The following is a 22,467-nucleotide window of genomic DNA, read 5'->3' as shown; positions in this document are numbered from 1 at the left end:
CAATTTCAGACTCCTGCCAATTTGATGTCATTTGATTGAGAATTCTGATTTACAAATGGTGGGAAGTTGATGTAGAGGTACCTTTACCGAACATTGTGCCAAATGTTTGCCAAAAAATGTGATGAAGGAAGATGTCAGGGTTGCCATAGTGACAATACTCAGTCCCTTCTGTCATAATAAACAATGGCAGTGATTGCATTGCACTCTTGTGATCTAAATATGGTCATTGTAACCATATATGGACATATACTTTAGTGGGAGTGTATTATCTCTTTAAGGGAACCAGTCATAATAAACAGTATTTTAATGCCAGTTATTATTTAATTCTGTTAATCTAATTCTTATGTTTCTGGATCATGTGATAAATATAGCATAATATATATCAACGCTTTACCATAAGGTTGAATGTGACATTACTGAAAATGTTATCTTTGTAAAATGACTTAATTCCTTTATTACTATAAAAAAAAACATGACAGGTACTTTATCAAATGGGTGAAATTGTGAACTGAGAAAACAGCACATGTGCTGTTGTGAACGTTTGAAATAAAAAAAAATCCTCTAAAGATATCGACAGTTTTAAACAATGAATATTCTTTATTAGTTTTCAGAAGTAAATAATGTCAAATGTCTATATTTCTATGGTTACAGTTTCAATATTTGACTTTTTTTTTCACTTTTTCCATTTTAACAATGTTATGGATTTCTCTGATAATAATTTTGATTGTCAGCTTATGCCATGGAATCCTGATCAAATATCATCTATTTTTAGGCTGACCGTCATTTTTCAGCTGCTACTGTGGTCACAGTTTGAAATATATTTTTATGCCCCACCTACGATAGTCGAGGGGCATTATGTTTTCTGGTCTGTGGCTCTGTTCCTTCGTTCGTTCGTTCGTTCGTTCGTCCGCAGGTTAAAGTTTTTGGTCAAGGTAGTTTTTGATGAAGCTGAAGTCCAATCAACTAGAAACTTAGTACACTTGTTGCTTATGATATGATCTTTCTAATTTTAAAGCCAAATTAGACTTTTGACCCCAATTTCACGGTCAACTGAACATAGAAAATGAAAATGGGAGTTTCAGGTTAAAGTTTTTGGTCAAAGTAGTTTTTGATGAAGCTGAAGTCCAATCAAATTGAAACTTAATACACTTGCTGCTTATGATATGATCTTTCTAATTTTAAAGCCAAATTAGACTTTTGACCCAATTTCACGGTCCATGGAACATGGAAAATGATAGTGCCAGTGGGGCATCCGGGTACTTTGGACACATTCTTGTTTTAAACTGTTTATAGTTTTGTATCAGCCTAAGAGGTGTGTGACAGTACTGTGCTTGACATTCAAATGAAGAAGAAAAACTGTGACCAGTTAGAATTATTTTAATATAAAGCATTCCATATTTGGGAATTTCGATTTTTGCAGAATAAATATTATTTAGATCTGATAAATTTATTCATACGTTATTTCGATATGCAATTGTTAGTTGACAATTTTATGCAGTAACTATTTTTAACACGTATGTTTATCTTTTCCCTATTCATGTCAGATTTGATGACCTAATTGGCCACTGTCCTCCCTAAGCATTCATACTAAATGAAGGAAACAATATTTTCAAAAGACGCTTAAATGACTTGTCTTTTACTATATGGTACATTAATATGCTATGCAATATGATGCTTGGGATTGTCAGGATTTTTGCCATCTTGCTTGTAATGAGTAGACTTGCCATAGTTTGGGGCGACTACACTTAATTTGTTGACGTCTGCTGTTGGGTGTATTTTTTTAATGACATTGTATATCATGTTTAGTAGAAAATCTGTATTTCTTTTATAAACTATTCATTAAATAACAAAAACTATAAGTTTAATTATTTTACTGAGATATATGAATATAAGTACAAATATATTGGGATGTACAACATCTTATGAGTAATTAATGTAAACACAGTATTTTTTATGTTGATGTAAAGAAAACTTATGTTTGGTTTTTTTTTCATTTTAAAACAAAAACATGATTATAGAAAATTCATTTGAAATACGGGTTCAAGTGCAAAATTAATGAATTGAAACATTTGCTTACAACTTCATGGTTTCATTATGCAGGGCTTTTTTAGTAGCAAAATTTAGAAAAAAAAATGCCTTCCGGTCACTTTCTAGAGGTTACATTTTGAAATACTCGTTATTTTAAAGATGGTGCTTTTTAAATGGATTTCTGCTGAGATTTTAGTGCTATTATTGTGTGCTTAATGTAGTGAGTGTTTTGTAAAGGCTCTTGAAATAGTTAAACAAAATATCTGTGGAAAAAAAAACCAAATAGTTTGTTAAATCAAGAATAAAAATGAAAGTTTCTTTTAATCTATTTTTTTATTAAAAGTGAAATAAAACATTTTTATTCAAATAGTTATTGGTGCTCTTAAAAAAAGAGCTCTTGAAACCCTAATTGCTCAAGGGACACTTAAGTTTATGTAACCTTCATGAAGTAGTTCATTGTAAGAGAACCCAGATCCAGCTGTTCCAAGTATAGGAACTATGATATTAACAGTGAAGTTTTAATAGATCTAATCTTTTTATGGCCTCTGTTACAGATATAAGTCTTGAAAGTTCATAGGTCAGCTTGAGAAAAATGAATTGGAAATACACCATTCTAAATGAGACCGGTTAAAACCATGTCTGCTTTTGTTATTCTGTATTTTTATTTTGTTTATAAGGTTTTATAATTTATTGCTTATTATGTGCAATATTGTCTTTTAATAATCATAACCTATTTGTTTTGTGTGTGACATTCACACCTCTTATATACAGTCATAAGAGAGTTTAAATATCTTGTTTACTCTCATTGTACATTTTAATGTAATGGAAACTCTTTAAATCTGACACAAAATGGTATTAACATTATTATACATTATTTAAATATTTTAGTCCTTACAGCCTTAGTTTAAATTCCTATGCATTGAGTCGGAGATAATTTCTATTTTACTGATTTCAGTTTGAAAAGGGTTGTACCCCTAGGTATTAATTTGCCATATTCAGAATCTACAGAACTATGGGTAATCTGATTTATCCTACACCAAAATAAAATTAATGTTATGTCATTGGTTGAATTTCCACAGTTTAGGATCTTTTAAACCAATCACATGTATGTTATGACTTTTTTCTTATTTATACATATCCCATATTCTTCTTTCAAACTACTTTTTTACATGAATTATGTTATAATGTGGTTAAAAGTTACAGGGTAAATTTATTATTATTTGTAATGAATTTTCATTTTCAAGTAAATACCTAGTTTTGTGTGAGACACATTTGTTTATCTTAAAATACATGTATTTGCAAATTTTATAAACTTAAAAAAGTTAACAAACAGAAAGTTAAAACTTAGCTTACTAGGCCATAGAGCCAAATATCCCATTTATCACTAAGCAAACAAACTTATTTATACTGAATTGTTTTATAATGTTTGTTGTGAAAATACTATAGTGAGTTCTTTACAATGATTGTTATTATTTTTGGCATGCATGAAAATATAAGAACTTATATAAAAAAAAATGTACTGGTATAAGTTATACCAAAATATTTATGTAAACTATTCACAATTGCTTCATAAAACATTTACTAAATTTCATGACAAAAATAAAAAAATATAAATTTAAAACTTGTATTTCCTTTCATAGGTATGCCAAGCTTTTTGAAACCTAAACTTTTCATGGCTTTAAGTCTAGGATATAAGACCTGTCACATGTGTGTTTATGTCATTTATATGATATCAGCTTTGTAATGGAATCACCTCAACAATGTTCTGTTTGTATCATGTTCTCTTTGTAAACATTTGATTTTACTAGTTGTTACAGATTTATTAGTTCTCAAAATTTATTCAAAACATGGTTGCATTGGGTTAGCAGGTCTTGGCATAGGTCATTTGTTTAGAACATTATGATGACCTTTAGATGTCAAATGGTTTAATTGTTAGACTGTTGCCTGTGTTATATATATGATATATCCCCATTTATCACAGTAAAGTTAATGATACCCTGTTTGCTTAAGACATTCTCTATTGATTACAAACTCTGATGAACAAACTTGTTTGTATGTACTTGTCTTGAGTCGGGAGCCTGTAATGTAGTGGGTGTTATTTGTTGCTGTATATCATATTTGGTTTTTTTTCTGTTTATAGTTTTGAACATGAATCTGGCTGTTAGTTTTCTCGTTTGAGTTGTTTTACATTTTTCTTGTCAGAGCCTTGCTTGCTATTGAGTTTGGATTTGCTAATTGTAGAAGGCTGTGAAGTGACCTGTCTGTAGTTGCTAAGATGTATACCATTTCATTTATAGTGAAAAGTTCTCATTTGATATCAAACCCCATCTTCTGATATCTTTGGTGTCTCAAATGTCTTGAATTGCATCTTTAGGTATGCTCAAAACTAGGTCTAGAAGCCAGACACAGAAGCATGCCTGAGTGACCTGCTACACAGCTTTAAATTTATGTTCATACATACAAACTTAGCCATGACAAAAACAAAACGTAAAAACAAAAAAAAGAAAACAAGAGTGCTGAAATGTCGATCCTTGGTTGTTAACCGATAGTCCTAAATATAAAGCTCATCAACATAACATGATCCATGAAAATTAGGTCAAGGTCAGGTAAACAAAACTGGAAATACGTATACCTTACAATCATTCCATACACCAAATATGCTTTAAATATAGTTGACCTATTACACATCACACCAGGAAACATCAAATATAGTTGACCTATTGCATGCAGTAGATGAACAACAGACCAAAACACAAAAAACTATAACCACTGAACCATGAAAATTAGATGAAGGTCAGATTATACCTTCCAGATGTACATGTACACATTACAATCATTCCATACCTTACACCAGATATAGTAGACCATTTGCATAGAGTATTAAAAAAAAAAGACCAAAACACAAAAACTTCAACTACTGAACCATGAAAAAGAGGTCAATGTCAGATGACCTGCCAGTTGGACATGTACACCTTACAATCATTCCATACACCAAATATATAGTAGATCTACTACTTATAGTATCTGAGATATGGACTTAACCATGAAAACTTAACCTTTTTCACTGATCCATGAATGAGGTTGAGGTCAAGTGAAACTGCATGCCAGGCATGAGGACCTTGCAAGGTACGCACATACTAAATATTGTTATCCTATTTACACATAAGAGAGAAGTTAAGCAAACTAAGTAGTCACTAAACCATGAAAATGAGGTCAAGGACAATGGACATACGACAGACCGAATCTTCATAACATAAGACATCTCTATTCAAAGTGAAGGATCGTCTTCTACCTACTAAAACATTAAGCTTTTAAGAGGTTCTCTAATGCCTTCAGATCACTTTCCCCATGTGACATATCCAAACACACGAACCCAAATCAAAAACATAGTTATCTCAGGAGCTCTAGAAGTAATCTTCAATTTACTTGCCTTATTTTACTTTATTTTACTTTTACATTGCTGATCTTTCTTTTTTTTATTGAGTATGTAAATAAAAATAACTTATTATGTAAAATCTTATAAATTCACTTTTGTAAGTCAATGTGATAAGCTATTGAACAGATATCAGACATATCTACCTTATCTTTTAGTGCAAGGTCAATTCAGCAAAAATACATTAAACTATACACTAATGGTATATGTAATACAGTTTCTGGGAAATTGGTCTGGATGGGCACATGCAAAACACTTAAACATAGATTTTCCAACACATCTTCAGGAGCACCTGAGACCAACCCAGTTCTTGGTGGGTTTTTTTGTTGTGTTAAATAGTCTTTAGTTTTATATGTTGTGTTTGGCATATTTTTTTGTTGTTTTTTGTTGTTGTTTTTTGTTTTACTGGGGCCTTGTCAATTTGTTTTTGACTTATGAGTTTGGTATCTGCCACCTTTCTTCTCAAGACATTTTTGAGATTAAAGGTAGGAAAAAATATTAAAAAATGTTCTATATTCTTTCATTTTTATTGATCTCCATTAACTGTTACTAAATTCTAATGTCATTCTCATCTCCTCCATGCACTGTTCTAATAAATCTTTTAAATCTCTATATAATGGATGGTCTTGTCCATGTGTTATCTGTATTATCTCCCCTGATTGCTGTAAAGATGTCAGAGCTTCCTTTAACAGTTTTAAAAACAGTTGTATTTTTCCTTGCTTCATTAACAGTAGACCAATCTGAGGGCTTTGATGTGGATAATACAATCTGAAAATAAAAACAACAAGATTTAAATTTTTAATAAAGAATTAATGGGTACCTGACATCCAGCTGCAAAAAGCATGCTGTATGCATAAAACTTGTCTCAGACTTTTTATGACATCTTTACACTAAATCTGTACTGATTGATACTTATGTCCGTGAGAACATTGTTTATTTAAAAGTTGTAATTGGCCTTGAACTAGCTGTCTGTAAATGTGAATATTCTTATATAAGTGCCTTTTTTTGTTAGTTGTAATTGGCTTTGAACTAGCTGTTGGTTACTGCAAGTACTCTAATATCATTGCTTTGTGTCTATTGTTTTTATGCTACTGATTTTACAGTTTGTCCCTATGTTGTCCTGCTACACCACTGTCCCAGGCTACACAGAGGATTGAGAACTAACAAACATGTTTAAGCAACCCACATTTTTGTATGTGCCTGTTCCAAGTCAGGAGTCTGTAATTCAGTGGCTATCAAAGGTTCCTGACAGTCATATTTGTTTTTTGTAAGTTGTATTGTTTTTTATTTGATCATTATTTTCTCAATTTATTTCAAGTTATGTCAGGGCCTGTTTCGAGGACTCTATCGTATGGGTTTATCTCATTGTTGAAGGCAGTACAGTGACCTTGAATTGCTAATATCTTTCTCATTTGAACTCTGGTGGATAGTTGTCTAATGGCAATCATACCACATCTCCTTATTTTTATATAGTTTCCAACCTACCTGTACGGTGCGATAAGTAAACTGGTGTAAGACAAAGCTTGGGACCAGTTTTCACAATCTATACTGGCATCTAGTCCCAGATCTAATATCTGTAGGCAGTGAATGTTGTATGAAGAAAAATAATCTTTTTGTTTTTGTTGGCAGTCAATACAACTCTGGAGCAGTTTTGCAGCATCTTAAATAAAAATAGAGATTTATGTAATCTTGCCTCTTTAAAGTATCAATTTTATTTTCTTGGTATTTTTCTTCATCTTAAACTTCTTGGTTTTATTAATTAATATTATACATGATTTGAACATTGATATGTTTATGTAAATATGTCTCTCTGTATGTTATCATGATAGTAAAATGCATACAGTATATTGATATTTAAATCGCAATACCTTAACATGAAAACTATGCAGAACTTCTAGTCATTGAACCATCGACTAAAGGTTGATGGTCAAATAAACTCCTTGAAAATGAGATGTGCTAATGTAAATACAACTGAACACCAAGTATCATTGACTTATCACAAGTAGTTCCCTGAAACTAACCAAATCACAAACTTCAACAAACAAACTATGCTAAAGTTTCAAGGTCAATAGACTATGACTTATGGGGGATTGCCAACAGCTAAAAGGACTACTAGTGGTTCACCTAAAAAAAAACATGTAACTGAAGTAACAAACTGTTTATCAAAGAAGCATTAACAATCATATGAAATGATGACACACAACTATCATTTAAAACTGTACGTTTTACAATACATGCAAGGTTCACTTCTGTTTACCTTGGAACTTTTTCTCCAACTTTAAACTTTCTAATGACCTGCATATATAATTTTCATATTTGTTAATTCTAGGTAAATCTGTACTGTTCAAAGTACAACCACATTCTTTACAGGGAGGAAAACCTAAAAAATAGAAAGAAATATACATATACCTTACATTCTACAACTGCATCAAGTATGATAACATATTCTCCTCCATAGATGGTTCTAAAGACTTATCACACAAGATATAGTGGTGAAATATATTTCTTGGCAATAAATAGCTAAACTTTATTCTTTTTCAATTAGGTGCAAAAATTTATGTTCTTTCTCTGTGGTGTCCATAAAGCATGGTCTCCTTTTGCTTTCTTTATAGAACAAGAGCAAAATTAGAGGAATGAAAAAAAAAATACAACATAATTGAATAAGAACCAATGAAGACCAAGCAAACATAAATAAGCACATCATGGCTAAGACTAAAGTAACATGTATTTTTTTCCGTCACATTCTAGATGAATGATTATAGATGGTCCCGCAAACTTTAATCATAAAAATGACCTTTCACAGTATCACTATCAGGTCCGTAACTAGGGTTCGATTTTTTTCTCTCAGTAAAATGGCTAAAAGTGACCCTTTTTCCTTCGATTTCCTTGCTTTAAGAAACATCAGTATTGCTTGAACCTGGAAGCAACTTTTATGCCAAAAAAAGCTGAGATTGCTGTTTGGGGTGAGCCAAGGCTCCGTCTTGAAGGCTGTACCTTGAACTATAATTATCAACATTAAATACATTGTGACCGCAGATTTTTTTCTCAATAAAATCAGTGGCTAAAAATTACCCGTTTTCTTCGATTTCCTTACTTTAAGAAACATCAGTATTGCTGGATCCTGGAAGCAATTTTTATGCAAACAATTAATATTATTATCTGTATTTAAAGATATTTTGGTTAGAAATCAAACTGGCATGTTAAAAAAGATATAAAGCAAGATCATAGAACGCAAGATATTTTTTTTTTTATCGAGAACCGTGAATTTCAATATTGTTGAAAGCTGAACAAACATGTATATAACTACAACCAGGGACCTTCTATACTAGTATATACTTAGTATAGAAAGTCCCTGCTACAACAAATGGGAGTGTTTTACTACTAAGGCATTGCCCATAATGTTCTCGTACCATCTGACTAGTCACATTAAAAAAAAAAGATCCAACAGCTGATTCAGCCGGTAACGAATTTCCTATATATCATAGAAGATTCACAATACAAAGGGAACTTCCTCTGCTTAATTGAGCCCCTTAATAAATGTGAGCAGTTAAATTTTATTCAAAATTGCCAAAAGCAAAGTTTCATATGTGTTCTCGTCATGCTCGTACGAATACTGAATAACAGACAGACGGCCACACAAAAAAACCAAAAACAAACACTATCAATAAACAATCCGGAAAATGACATATATCACGTATCCTGATAACACTGTTGAAATTGTAAACTTCTGTTGTTAATAATTTTAATTCAAGTTCTTTGTGTACATATTGTCAATATTTCAATTTATTACTTCAAAATAAAATTTTCGGTTTAGTTAGGTAGTTACGGCCCTGACTATACATCAAGTTTATATTTACTAACTTTATATCAAACAATATAAATAAGCAGATGTGGTATGAGTGCTATTGAGACAACTCTCCATCCAAGTCACAAAGAATAAAAAATCAACAATCATAGGTCAAATTACAGCCTTCATTACGAAGCCTTGGATCACACTGAACAGCAAGCTATCAAGGGCCATTTGCAGATGAAATATTAATTATTTTATTTTATCCCTTAAATAACCAGATGCTCTGCAGGGTGCAGCTTTATACGACTGCAGAGGTTGAACCCTGAACAGTTGGGGCAAGTATGGACACAACATTCAAGCTGGATTCAGCTCTAAATTTGGATTGTGATTAAATAGTTGACACAGCATAGGTTTCTGACACAGAATGAATGTGGTCTAATAAACTTAAAATTTGTGTTTTTGCCTTTGAGCAATTCACTATGCTGTTGAATATTAATCCTCTCAAAAAAATGTTTGAAGAAATTTTCTTTTTATTGATGAAATTTGAAATGAGAAAAATTTACCCCCCCCCCCCCCCCCCAATTTTATTTCACATCCCCCTTTCCCTTATTCAAAAACTCATCTCAATTCAAATTACTAATGGTGTTTGCAACAATAACTACTCATTTAAATACATCATATTGCGGTCATATAAAAAGGTTTATGCTTTTAAGTGTGATTCATCTTTATCTAAAGAAACTTTCAATTCACAAATTACTACTAACCATCTTCATCCTTTTCCAGGTTACCAAGGCAACAGTTCTGACATTTAACACTTCTCATTTTCTTATCCTAAATTAAAACATTTCAAAAGTAATAAGAATTAGATATGAACACATTTCATTCAATAGCATTCTAATACATTTTGTTACTTTAAAGGGGCACTAGCTGTCAAATTCATAGTCACCGATTTGATTCAAATTCTAGTATTTGATTAATAACATTGTAAAACATTTATCCAAATCATAAAAAGTCTAAAATAAGCAATTTGCATGGCATAGGGTTGAGAATATGCAGCTTCGTTTCGTGTGTATTTTAGTCTAGACGCCATCTAATCAATTATCGAGTTGGCCTCCGAATACTTCCGAAGACCATATAAGTGATATAAACATAAATAAAGATATAAATAGATAAAGCAAACTTGTGTAATTGGATTTTTCTATGTCTGTTTAATTTTAAATTATAGATTAAAAATATAAGTTAATCATCGTTTTTAACTGTAAAAGAATGAGTTTTTGTGGATCGAATAAGTTAATTAAATAATTTACATTTGTTCCACTTTCAATGTTGACATTCTTTTAAATAACTATACACACACAATTCAGGTGTTATCCATCACTAGCTAAGGGGTTCAATTGAGGTTCACATGAATACAGATTTAATGAGGTCGAATTATTCACTTGCAAGTGAATAATACATAATCAATATTTTTTCCCTTATTTTGACAAAATAAACCCATACTGGCTGCTAAAAGCGAATTATTATTTCACTATTTCAATTTCATTAATGATTTAAAAAAATATATTATATTTTAGATTTTTTATATATCTCGTACCTACTGCTCCTATAAGAATTTAATGAAATTTTATTGGAATTCAAAACATAAAGTTAATCGTGTTAATAATAATGAAGAGCATGTTCAATATAACTAAACAGATTACTACTTCCAATGAAAGCAGCATCATAAACTTTTTTGTATTGTCAATATTTTAGCTTGTTTGAAAGCAATAGTGACTAAATCATATCAATATCTTATTTTTTGTGTGAAATGTTGAAGTGAATACTCTAAAAAGGAAAGTCTCTAAAAATATTCCCACATTGTTTTATCATCATATGATGCTTACCTTTTTCTCATCAGAACACCTTGTACAAACACAGGTAAAATAATACTGTTTATAAAGCTGATCCTGTCTGTCTGAGGTCAAGGCCAACTGATCTATGTAACTTATTCTAATCTAAAAGATAAAGATAATAGAACATAACATAAGAAGAACACCATTATAACACAAATTATGTCACTTTACACTAAAAATTCACCATGCAATCAATCATTCACGTATTCTTCAATACACAGATATAACCCAATAGACAACTCTCGAGTTCGATGCATTTCCGTCAAAAACTCATGTGTTTAGGGGGGGTCGTCATTTCTGTTCCAATGTTGAGCTAGTGGTTGGAAAACTATAAAGCTATATTGCACAAATCATTCAGCAAATTGAATTCTCATAATAGTCTTTCAACACTGCTGTCATTAGGAAATTATGATTTAGTACCTACAGAACAAATATCATTTCTAGTTTATCCTGCACAATGACAATCACTAAGACACTTGATGAACGTGTGCAGGGATACAGAAGATCCCCTCTATCTGGTAAATGACGTCATAAAGGTATGCATAAATGACGAGTTTCTGTCAAATGTTTTGCATAAATAACAATATCGCAAAACTTCTGAATTTACAGTACTAAAAGTTCACACCATAATGAATATATCTACCAAGTTACAAGTTAATGTGACTACAGCTACTTAGTAAAATACCTTAAACTATGGTAAAACTTTAAGCTGACATGGGAAGAATGAACAAACAAATAGACACACTGACAGAACATAATTATCACCACTAAGTGTATAAAAACTTACATTTTCAGGATTGGGGTCTTTTATCTCTTCTAATGCCCTGAGGTATAATGTCTTCCCAGAGAATGTTACAACAGCATTAGGTTCACAGCTATGGTCAATCAAAGATGGGCTATAGTAAAAAACATATAACTTTTGTTTCATAATAAAATTTATTTCATTATAATGAGAGACTCTAATATACTGAAAAAGATAGATTATGGTGCATCAATTAATGTTGGACAAAATATCACTTTTTGTAAATGAAAGAAGCAAAGTTACATAACAGTTACACTGAGTCTTCTTTAACATGGAAAAATTAAGATTGATTTTTGTCGAGCCTTCCACTTTAGTGGAAAAAGCGAGACATAGCAATCCTACATTCTGTCGTCTTCATCGTCAGAAAGATTTGTAAATTTGCAGCTCATAAAATTTTATCAATTATATAATGTCACTCTTGTATTTCTGAGTTTTAAAAGGAGACTTTATGGTTATCAATAATTAAAAATATATTTAAATGAACAAAGGAGTAGGTCCGGTAAGACCGTTATTTGGCCCCAAAATATAGCAGTTTTACAAAATTGTTAAAATGTAAACTTCTAGTTATCTATTGGAAAGAAGAATGGTTCTGCTACATAAATATGTGCTGTTTTTGACAATACAATGCACATATATTGGGTACTAGCATCATAAAGAATGCTAAATTATTGAAATCTTCACAATTTTAGCATTTAAGTTAAATTTTGGACGGTTTTCGTCTTAAATGAAAGTGGCCGCATTTGTGTTCATTCATAAAATTGAAATGTAAGTTGTATTTGATGATAATAAATAACATATATAAAGGTTGAGGATGAACACGGATGCGCCACTTTCATTTTTGACAAAAACAATCTGAAAAGTGACATTGTTTGGCATATTTGATAGATTTTTCATATTTAGGCTTAAATCGGATCGTTTTAATGACAAAATCAGTTAACATCTTTTAAATAAAATAATTGAATCAATTGAAATAGACACTTTTAAGTGTTTAAAAAGTGTCCAAAATCTATCGTCAGATGAACCTGAAATTTGAGGCCAAAATCTGCCCTTACCGGACCTATTCCTTTTGTATGACTTACCTGATAAAAATACCAACACCAACAGGATTTAATTCTCCATCACAAATAGTAAAACTGTTAACTGCCATCTGGAATATAAAATGTAACTATTATAATGACAAATAGTAAAACTGTTAACTGCCATTTGGAATATAAAATGTTATGATTATAATGACAAATAGTAAAACTGTTAACTGCCATTTGGAATATAAAATGTAACTATTATAATGACAAATAGTAAAACTGTTAACTGCCATTTGGAATATAAAATGTTATGATCATAATGACAAATAGTAAAACTGTTAACTGCCTTCTGGAATATAAAAAGCCAGTTGGTCAATGCATTATACGTATTTGTATTACTGTCTCCTGATCAGATAAAACATATCAATATATACATGATACATGTACAGTGAAACCTGTTAAAGCGGAACCTCTTCAGGACTTAATATTTTGTTTGGTTTTGGCTGATGTCCGGTTTAATCAGGTTCACAACGCATACAATTTGATACAATGGAGCTTAAGAACATGTTTGGTTAATACAAGTTTTCTGTTTATACAGGATTATGTTTAACCAGGTTTCACTGTATATGTATTGCAACTACAGTCAATGAAGTGGCCTGAATAGAAACACTTATGTCTTACTCCATAAGCATGCCAATCTTACCATAGTTATATACAAGTTATTTGACCTGACTTAGAATAAAAACTTCAAATTATACTGAAGTTCAGGTGCATTGATTGAATTGAATGTGTGTTCCAAACATAACTTGCCAACCTCCAAATACTTATTTCGAAAAAGACATATCTCCTTGTTAACAATAATATGTGTCTAAGAAACCATGCTATGTGCATACTGTCATATTTCCATCAGCAAAACTGTGAAATCTATATCAGAAAGCCATTTACTGTAACTTTACCTCAAACCAGATACAAGACAAACAAACAGATAGACACACAGACGTCACCAGAAAAGGACCCTCTATTATGGTAGGAGCATTGTAATAACATTTACTAATGTATTGACTACTGTCGATACTATGAGTCATGTGGCCACGACAGAAATATTTATGTTATGCTCCATGCTCTTTTAACTTATAGGCATAATAGACACTACCTTGCAAAAGATATCAAATATCTCAGTGGCTGGTGGTAAGCTATTTCCTACAAGCTTTTGTAAGGTGAACATTATCTGTGAAAACTGGGACATCCTTTCAGGATCTTGTTGTGTCTCCTTCTTATCTGTAATTAAAATATTTAGATGCTATCAATCAATCAACAAGAAATTACTAAATTTTACCTTCTCCAAGAATCACATTTCTTTGTATGTATAAGATTTTTTAACCCTGTTGTCAGTTGATTGCTATGAATTAGAAAGTTCTTCTGTTACTATATTGACCACCCTTTCTTAGTAAAAGGGTTCATGTTTTTCTTCTTCCAGTTTATGAACATTTTTTAAACCAGTTTTTAATTATTATATCTATTTTAATGTCAGAAAAAGAAATTTGTTTGCTAATGGGTTCGGCTCTTAATTTCTTGGAAGAGTAAGTACTATATAAAAGTGTAATTGTATTTTTTTGTGCAAGTTATCAATATCTGTGAAAAGATGTGTTAATTAATGATAGTAAAGTCCAGTATTTAAGTATGGCAAGGTTTTCTGGTTTTGGTACTGAACAAATCTTAGAAAAATAAAAATATATACAAAACTTTTAGTGAAAAAAAAAAATAGTTTAACAATTCCTGCTGAGTATGTAAAAAGCTGGCTGGCCCTCATTATCAGTTTAAGTGTTTATTAACTTTGTTATTTGATAACAATAATTAAATACTTTACCTGTTTTCCTTTTAGGATACATTAAAGGCATATACTTTTCCACTTACGAGTTTTAAAATCTACAAAATTTCTCTTCCAAGTATCATTAGAGCTATCAGGTTTTCCAAAATCTCTTTGCTGGAAAGTTAAACAAAATATACAAGTTATTAAATATTAACACAAAGATAAATTTGTAATATGTTTTCTTCTACTATACCCAAACAACTTTTGTAACCCAAGAGTTTAGACTTGTACATAACAATAAAAAATCTGACCTTGCTTATAAGGATTAAATTCATCATGTGATTTTTTATGAAGTCAGCACTTTTTTCCTAAATATCAACAAGAGGCTCTCAACAGCCTCAATCGCTCACCTGGTAAACAATGCCTTATTGAACATATTGAACCATGCCAGGCAAACATGTACAGCTAACAATTCTTCAATATTACAAATATATATGACTTACTGTTTATAAATAAAGAACGGTCGGTCACACTAAAAACAACCCGGACGCGTCCGAGAGCGCCGGAGAGAAATACAAGTTCTACCATGTATACACGTTTCCTTCTAATATAATATGCATACAAGAAGAGCGGCAGGACGTTATTTTTATTACATTATGGTTACAATAAAAGAATTTTAACAATAAAATTGTTATTGTTACATTATTAAATTGTTATTCTTTCGAATTTCTTCATTCATGATTTGGATTTATTCCACTGCTGAGAAGGGGCAAGGGGCTCCAATAACAGCAAAACAGTTAAATGATTTCATTAATAACAGTTAGGCATGGACCATTTAACTTGTAGGGGGACATGGGTTTTTTTCTGGTCAGAATATTTTCTATTTTTTGGAAGTAGCACAACAAATTATTTTTTTTGCAAATTGCAAATTGAAAATTTCAGGACAGGTAGACCTTGACCTAATAAATATTTTCACTTCTAGTCTTATTTGCTCTAAATGCTGGAGTTTTTTAGATATAAGCCAAAAACTGCATTTTACCCTGTGTTCTATTTTTAGCCATGATGGCCATGTTTTTAGACAAAATAGAAAATAAAACACAAACTTTATTTTATACACCCTACTGATCATTCAGTTGAAGTTTGGTTGAATTTGGTTGAGTAGTTTAAGAGAAGAAGATTTTTTAAAGTTAGCAAATATGATGAACAAATTGTGAAAAATTGTCATTAAAGGACAATAACCCCTTAAGGGGTCAATTGACAATTTTGGTCATATTTAACTTATTTGTAGATCTTACTTTGCTGATCATTTTTGCTGTTTACAGTTTATCTTTATCTATAATGATATTCACGATAATGACCAAAAACTGCAAAATTTCCTTAAAATTACCAATTAAGTGGCAGCAACCCAACAATGGTTTGTTTGATTCGTCTGAAAATTTCAGGGCTGATAGATTTTGACCTAATGAACATTTTTACCCCATGTCAGATTTGCTCTAAATGCTTTCGTTTTTGAGATATAAGCCAAAAACTGCATTTGACCCCTATGTTCTATTTAAAGCAAGGGCAGCCATGTTTTTGACGGATCAAAAATCGAAGCACACACTTTGTGCAGGATAATCTAAGGAACTATCATGCTAAGTTTCATCCAAATCCATTCAGTAGTTTCAGAGGAGAAGATTTTTTAAAGTTAGCAAATATGATGAACAAATTGTGAAAAATTGTCATTAAAGGACATTTACCCCTTAAGGGGTCAATTGACAATTTTGGTCATATTAACCTATTTGTAGATCTTACTTTGCTGATCATTTTTGCTGTTTACAGTTTATCTTTATCTATAATGATATTCAAGATAATGACCAAAAACTGCAAAATTTCCTTAAAATTACCAATTAAGTGGCAGCAACCCAACAATAGTTTGTTTGATTCGTCTGAAAATTTCAGGGCTGATAGATTTTGACCTAATGAACATTTTTACCCCTGTCAGATTTGCTCTAAATGCTTTCGTTTTTGAGATATAAGCCAAAAACTGCATTTGACCCCTATGTTCTATTTAAAGTAAGGGCGGCCATGTTTTTTGACGGATCAAAAATCGAAGCACACACTTTGTGCAGGATAATCTAAGGAACTATCATGCTAAGTTTCATCCAAATCCATTCAGTAGTTTCAGAGGAGAAGATGTTTGAAAAATTGTTAACGACGACGACAACGACGACGACGACAGACGCCAAGTGATGAGAAAAGCTCACATGGCCTTTTAGGCCAGGTGAGCTAAAAATATGAAAAGTGCTATATTAGCCACCATTTACACCTTTTGACTATAGTAAAGTTATTAAGCAAATAAATCACAATTATTAATCCTGTAATGTTTTGGCCTTGCAATTTTAGAATATATAATTTCAAAACTGAATATTCAGATTCAAGAATTGCCTCATACAACCATGCTTTTTCTTTGCTTTTTAAAAACAAACAACTTTTTAAAAAGGACCATATTAAAATAAATTACAATACATGTATTGACATCAATGTTACAGAGAAAGGATGAAATAGGATTACCAGCTGACACGTTGTATAAAAACAAGTTCAATCAGGAAATCAATTTCTTTTGAAAAATTTTGCTTATAAATTTTCAAAATTAATTTGTCCATATTGACAGAAAAAAATTAATTTGCACATATTCCCCAATCATCACTTCTAAACAGTTAGGAGTTTCAGAGAAGAAATGGTAAAGTTTACAATCTATAAAATGGAACTAGTTGGTGCTATTTTTAAATGATTTAATGAACATAACCTTTATAGCAACGTATGGATCAATTATGTTTTCAAATAGAAAGCAGGAATCAATTCTAATAACAAGTTACTATTATTATTAACTTAGAATACTGAATTTTCCCAAGAATTTTAACATCACTCCAAAGTTCTTTCCAAAAAAGAGTGGTTCTTATAAGCAGAAATCTGTTAATATCAAAGATAAATAATCACGGCTTTAGCAAATTTGACACTAGAAAATGTTTGACCACAGTTTTATTTTAGTAAAAATTACCTTGTGTTTAATTATCAGTCTTAACATCAACATTACACTATCCACTGGAATATTAGGAGACACACGCTGTAAATAGCTACATTCTTCTTTGTGAACAGTCCAATCTTCTCTCTGTGATAAAATGTATATAAAACTGTACATGTAAAACAAATAACATGTAAATAAACATTTAAATCAAACTAGAACACACCCGCGAAATCGCGTGGAAATAGCATATATGTAAACTGAAAAAAAATTAATTATAACTGGAGAATTTCAGGAGAGTTATCAAAAGTCAAAGGTACTTGGGGACTTGCCACATTTTTTTTGCCCTCCCCCTTTTTTCCAAATACTGAATTTTATTCCTTCTGTTTTTCTGTATACTCTGAACATACATATTTACTATAATTACTATAAACGGTCACTGATATATTTGTATATTTATTATCAGTGACCGCCGTGAATAGTAAAGAGCCCCCCAGTAAACCATTGGAATTTATAGGAAAGGTATCAAAAGTTATAGGTACTTGGGGACAGGATAATTGTTTTACAACCCCTCTTCCTTTTTTCCCAAAAATTCTCAATTTTTTTGTTTTCTATTTATTTCATTATGAACATATGTTTAGTATACTATGAACATTCATTACTATAATTAAAGTGTGTTTGCTTTTTACTATCAATTCTCAGTTTACTAATCAATCCACAGCAGTCATTCATGTATTATATAGACCCTCTCTATTTAATAAACCTGATGAAGTTTTGTAAAAGATTTTATGACTGGAGAATTTCAGAAAGGGTATCAAAAGTCATAGGTACTTTGGAACATGAAAATTGTTTTTTATAGTCCGGTTCCTCATTTTTTTTCCTCAAAAATTCCCATTTTTTTGTTTTTTATTCATTTCAATAATGTTAGCGTTTATCTGAATATTATGAACATTCATTACTAAAAATAAAGTGTATTTGCTTTTTACTATCAATTTTCAGTTTACTAATCGATCATGGCGGTCATTGACATATTATATAGAGGGGGAGGGTAGGAGGGGTCCTGATCCCGAAATCCCATGCTTTAATGATCTTAAATACTAGAAATCCTGAGGTCCCGATATTATATAAATTAAAATCCCGACATCCCGAAAATTCAAAAAAAGAATTCCCGGATCCTGAAAGGGTCAATCCCGAAAAATCCCGAGCTTCAAAACATCCGATCCCGGAGTCCCGATAAGGGTCCTATCCCCCCTCTCTATTTAATAAACTCTGTGACCGCCATGGATAGTAAACTTGAAAATGATAGCAGATAGCAAATACACTAATTCATAGTCTTTAGATAGATATATGAAGATATGGTATGAGTACCAATGAGATAACTCTCCATCCAAATAACAATTTATAAAAGTAGACCATTATAGGTCATATTATCATGATTATTTGTATGTTCAAAGTACAGAAAAACGCAAACCGGAAGTCTAGTCTGACTCCCAAAATAACCCAAATTAAAAAATCATAATAGATATAGGAAGATGTGGTGTGAGTTCCAATGAGACAACTCTCCATCCAAATAGCAATTTTCAAAAAAAGTAAACCATTATAGGTCAATGTACGGCCTTCAACACGGAGCCTTGGCTCACACCGAACAACAAGCTAAAAAGGGCCCCAAAATTACCAGTGTAAAACCATTCAAACGGGAAAACCAACAGTCTAATCTATATAAAAAAACGAGAAACTAGAAACACGTATAAATTACATAAACAAACGACAACTACTGTACATTAGATTCCTGACTTAGGACAGGTGCAAACATTTGCAGCGGGATTAAACGTTTTAATGGATCCAAACCTTTTCCCTTTTTCCGAAAACAATTGCATAACATCACAACATAGAAAAACACACGATAAAATATCAATTGGCAGGCCTAACTCAATCAAAAAACGTGAATAAGAATGGATGACAAATGCAACTTTACATGGTACCTATAGGACACAGAGGCACAATGATTAATTTATTGTGGGAGGGAGAGAAGTGACACACAAAATGAGGTCTTCTCGTTTAAAAGTATAGATGCTAAAAAACAAATTGACATTTAGAACAATATAAAAATAAGAAGTTTGAATTGTTTTACATTTGTCATTTGGGGCCTTTAATAGCTGACTATGCAGTATGGGTAAATCATTGTTGAAGCCTGTGGGTGAACTGTAGTTGTTTATTTCTGTGTCATTTAGACTCTTGTGGAGAGTTCTCTCATTGGCAATCACATCCCATCTTCTTATTTAATATATGAGAGCACATACATGTACATTGCACATTAAAATGTTCCATGTAATTCAAATTTCCAAGGGAAATTACTCCTGTAATTTGTAAAAATAGTTGATCAGCATTGATTTTTTTAAAATATTTTCAGACATTACTAATGAAATGTTATATAAATGTGAAAAGAAATGTCAGCATTAAAGCAGGCACCAACAAAATAGAGATTTAATCAGTGGAAATATTGTTTATATAAAAATACACTAAAATTCTCACCTGACATGAGACACTACAGTATTTCAACACACCACATTTAGAGCATTTCTTTAAAGCATCACAGCTGAAATTTTTAAAATAATAAGTGAAATTACTGAATATTAGTATGTTATTAAAAACCACAAAAAGATGTTAATTAGAGTTATAATTATTTTCAGACATACATGATATAGTTGGTAAGAACATTTAAGAATTGAATGCTTTTTAATTGTAACTTAATTGGGGTGTACAAGCATTGACCCAATTACATTTTGTATAAAGCCCGGAAGTGCTTCATTCTAAAAATGTGTGCACTGTCAACGATTTTACAACCCTATGAAGTTACAAAAAGAAGCATTCAATACTTATAATTACATTTTTTAGCTAGGATCATGAAAACACGATTTTTATCAATTTTTTTATTTTTTATTTAATTTACCTGTGCACTCTTAATATTGTTGGATCTTGTGTCATCAAAATAAGTTAGAGTTAGAGGAGGGGATACTTAAGGTCTCTGCGCAATGCTAGGCAGTGTTGTTGTAGAAGTCAGAAATAAAAAGTAAAGGTTCCAGCCACGGCGCCGACATCGTTAAGTTGATTTTCTAGGCACTTTATATATATATATATATATATATACATATACAACTCGTCTAAACATCAACCCAATAATGTTAGATCTGTAAATTTGCTTTCGCAATTTTTTTGTTCTTCCCTCACCGGGGTTCGAACCCATGCTACTGAGATATCATGACACCAAATCGCCTGCACTGTAGCCGTCCCGCTAGACCACACAACCACCTGGGCTTCATAAAAATGATGGTGGCCGGGTGAATAAGTTTTAATATTTAGACACTTAATACACATGCAATAAATCATCAGCACAAAATGAAGCACTAAAAGCATGGTTCATTGTTGTAATAAGTGTGACGGGATTGCTTCCCTTAGAACATTTGGTAGATACTTAGTCAGCCGTAAGCGGTTGAGCTAAGGAAGTACTTCTTTAGCTCAGTCGGTATACGCGCTGCCTTGTAGAAGTCCCGGGTTCGAGTCCCGGTGGAGACAAGCAATTTTGTAATGAAATTCGTGCTCTCTGGTTACATAAGCATGATAAGCTAGATGTTAAAGCCAAAAGCATACTATAGGTATGAACACAAAGTTTAAATACTATAATTACATGTATAACATAACATATAACATTTATACAGAAAGCAAGCACCATAAGTTCTAACACTTAAAGTCACTTCGATACTCTGTTGCTGTTCCATTGACATATACACAATCGCAATAAAAGTTAATAATAGCAGATACTTTCTTATAGCCGACTATGCAGTATAGGATATGCTCATTGTTGAAGGCAGTACAATGACCTAAAGTTGTTATGCTATTTGGCCTATGGTGAGTGTCTCATGGTAACCATACCTCACCTCCACATTTAATTCTTATGTTAAAAGTATCTGATGTTTCATAATTTAATAATATAAATAAATATATACCTTAATTGTGATTATTCTTTTTGTAATGCATATTTCATATACAACTTAAAATATCTATGCAACAATTCTTGAATTTTTCATAATACATGTAATAAATTTATTTTTAAAAACGAGGTGCCAGATTGTCTTGGTACGGAAATGTCTGGATACCAAAGTGTCCAAATGGGTGCCGAAATGTCTTCGCACTTGGGTGCCGATATGTCTTGTTACCATATAAAGGTATATGTATAAACATGTAGGAATTTTTTTTTCTGAGATGAGTGCCTGTAAGAAAAACAAATGTTTTTGTTTGATTGCTTTCATAGAATTGCATGAAACATACATATTAATATGATTATTTAAGAATAACCATGTGTTAAATGGAGAAGGAATGTATCTATAGACCTCATAACGACATGTACAAATGTAAGACATACAAAATGCACAGCTTCTTTTACCTTTTTACACATGAACTACAGTTTACTGTTCGATTACTCTGACTTAAAGTGTGAACATAAGGCTTTGCAGACATAATAACATCACCGAGGTGAGTTGCCATTTTAAATATCGTTGCTTTTACAGCCACCTGATCTGCTAATACAGTCACACTTGACACTAATCATGCACAACGCATTGCAGACGAATTTAAATCGCTTACATCGTTGAAAAATTATAACATAAGTAGAAAACCGATGACGGACAA

At 31.6% G+C, this 22,467-nt stretch overlaps 2 protein-coding genes across 10 annotated transcripts in view; one reads left to right on the top strand and one right to left on the bottom strand.

Annotated features, from left to right (window-relative positions):
• The window catches only part of LOC139511486 (ras-specific guanine nucleotide-releasing factor RalGPS2-like), a 56,567-nt gene extending 52,918 nt beyond the window's left edge, over nucleotides 1-3,649 (top strand). For 7 of the 9 annotated variants that reach the window (XM_071298263.1, XM_071298267.1, XM_071298264.1 and 4 more), the window contains one exon: nucleotides 10-3,649. In XM_071298263.1, the coding sequence (XP_071154364.1) occupies nucleotides 10-39 (30 nt within the window). In that variant the 3' untranslated portion in view covers nucleotides 40-3,649. The remainder of the gene's footprint in view (nucleotides 1-9) is intronic. The other 2 variants (XR_011662032.1, XR_011662033.1) reach the window with 1 other exon arrangement.
• Nucleotides 3,650-5,969: 2,320 nt separating this feature from the next.
• Nucleotides 5,970-22,443, bottom strand: LOC139511485 (histone-lysine N-methyltransferase SMYD3-like). Its single transcript, XM_071298262.1, has 12 exons — nucleotides 22,223-22,443; nucleotides 20,314-20,377; nucleotides 17,818-17,928; nucleotides 14,882-14,951; nucleotides 14,121-14,245; nucleotides 13,025-13,092; nucleotides 11,931-12,039; nucleotides 11,135-11,245; nucleotides 10,016-10,082; nucleotides 7,719-7,841; nucleotides 6,947-7,121; nucleotides 5,970-6,229 (listed from the first exon to the last, which is right to left on the bottom strand). The coding sequence occupies exons 1-12, from the start codon at nucleotides 22,321-22,323 to the stop codon at nucleotides 6,001-6,003; spliced, it is 1,353 nt and encodes a 450-aa protein (XP_071154363.1). The 5' UTR covers nucleotides 22,324-22,443; the 3' UTR covers nucleotides 5,970-6,000.
• Between the last annotated feature and the right edge of the window lie 24 nt (nucleotides 22,444-22,467).

The sequence above is a fragment of the Mytilus edulis genome, chromosome 2, assembly GCF_963676685.1.
Source record: "Mytilus edulis chromosome 2, xbMytEdul2.2, whole genome shotgun sequence".
Lineage (NCBI taxonomy): Eukaryota > Metazoa > Mollusca > Bivalvia > Mytilida > Mytilidae > Mytilus > Mytilus edulis.
This window is presented reverse-complemented; position numbering and strand designations above follow the sequence as displayed.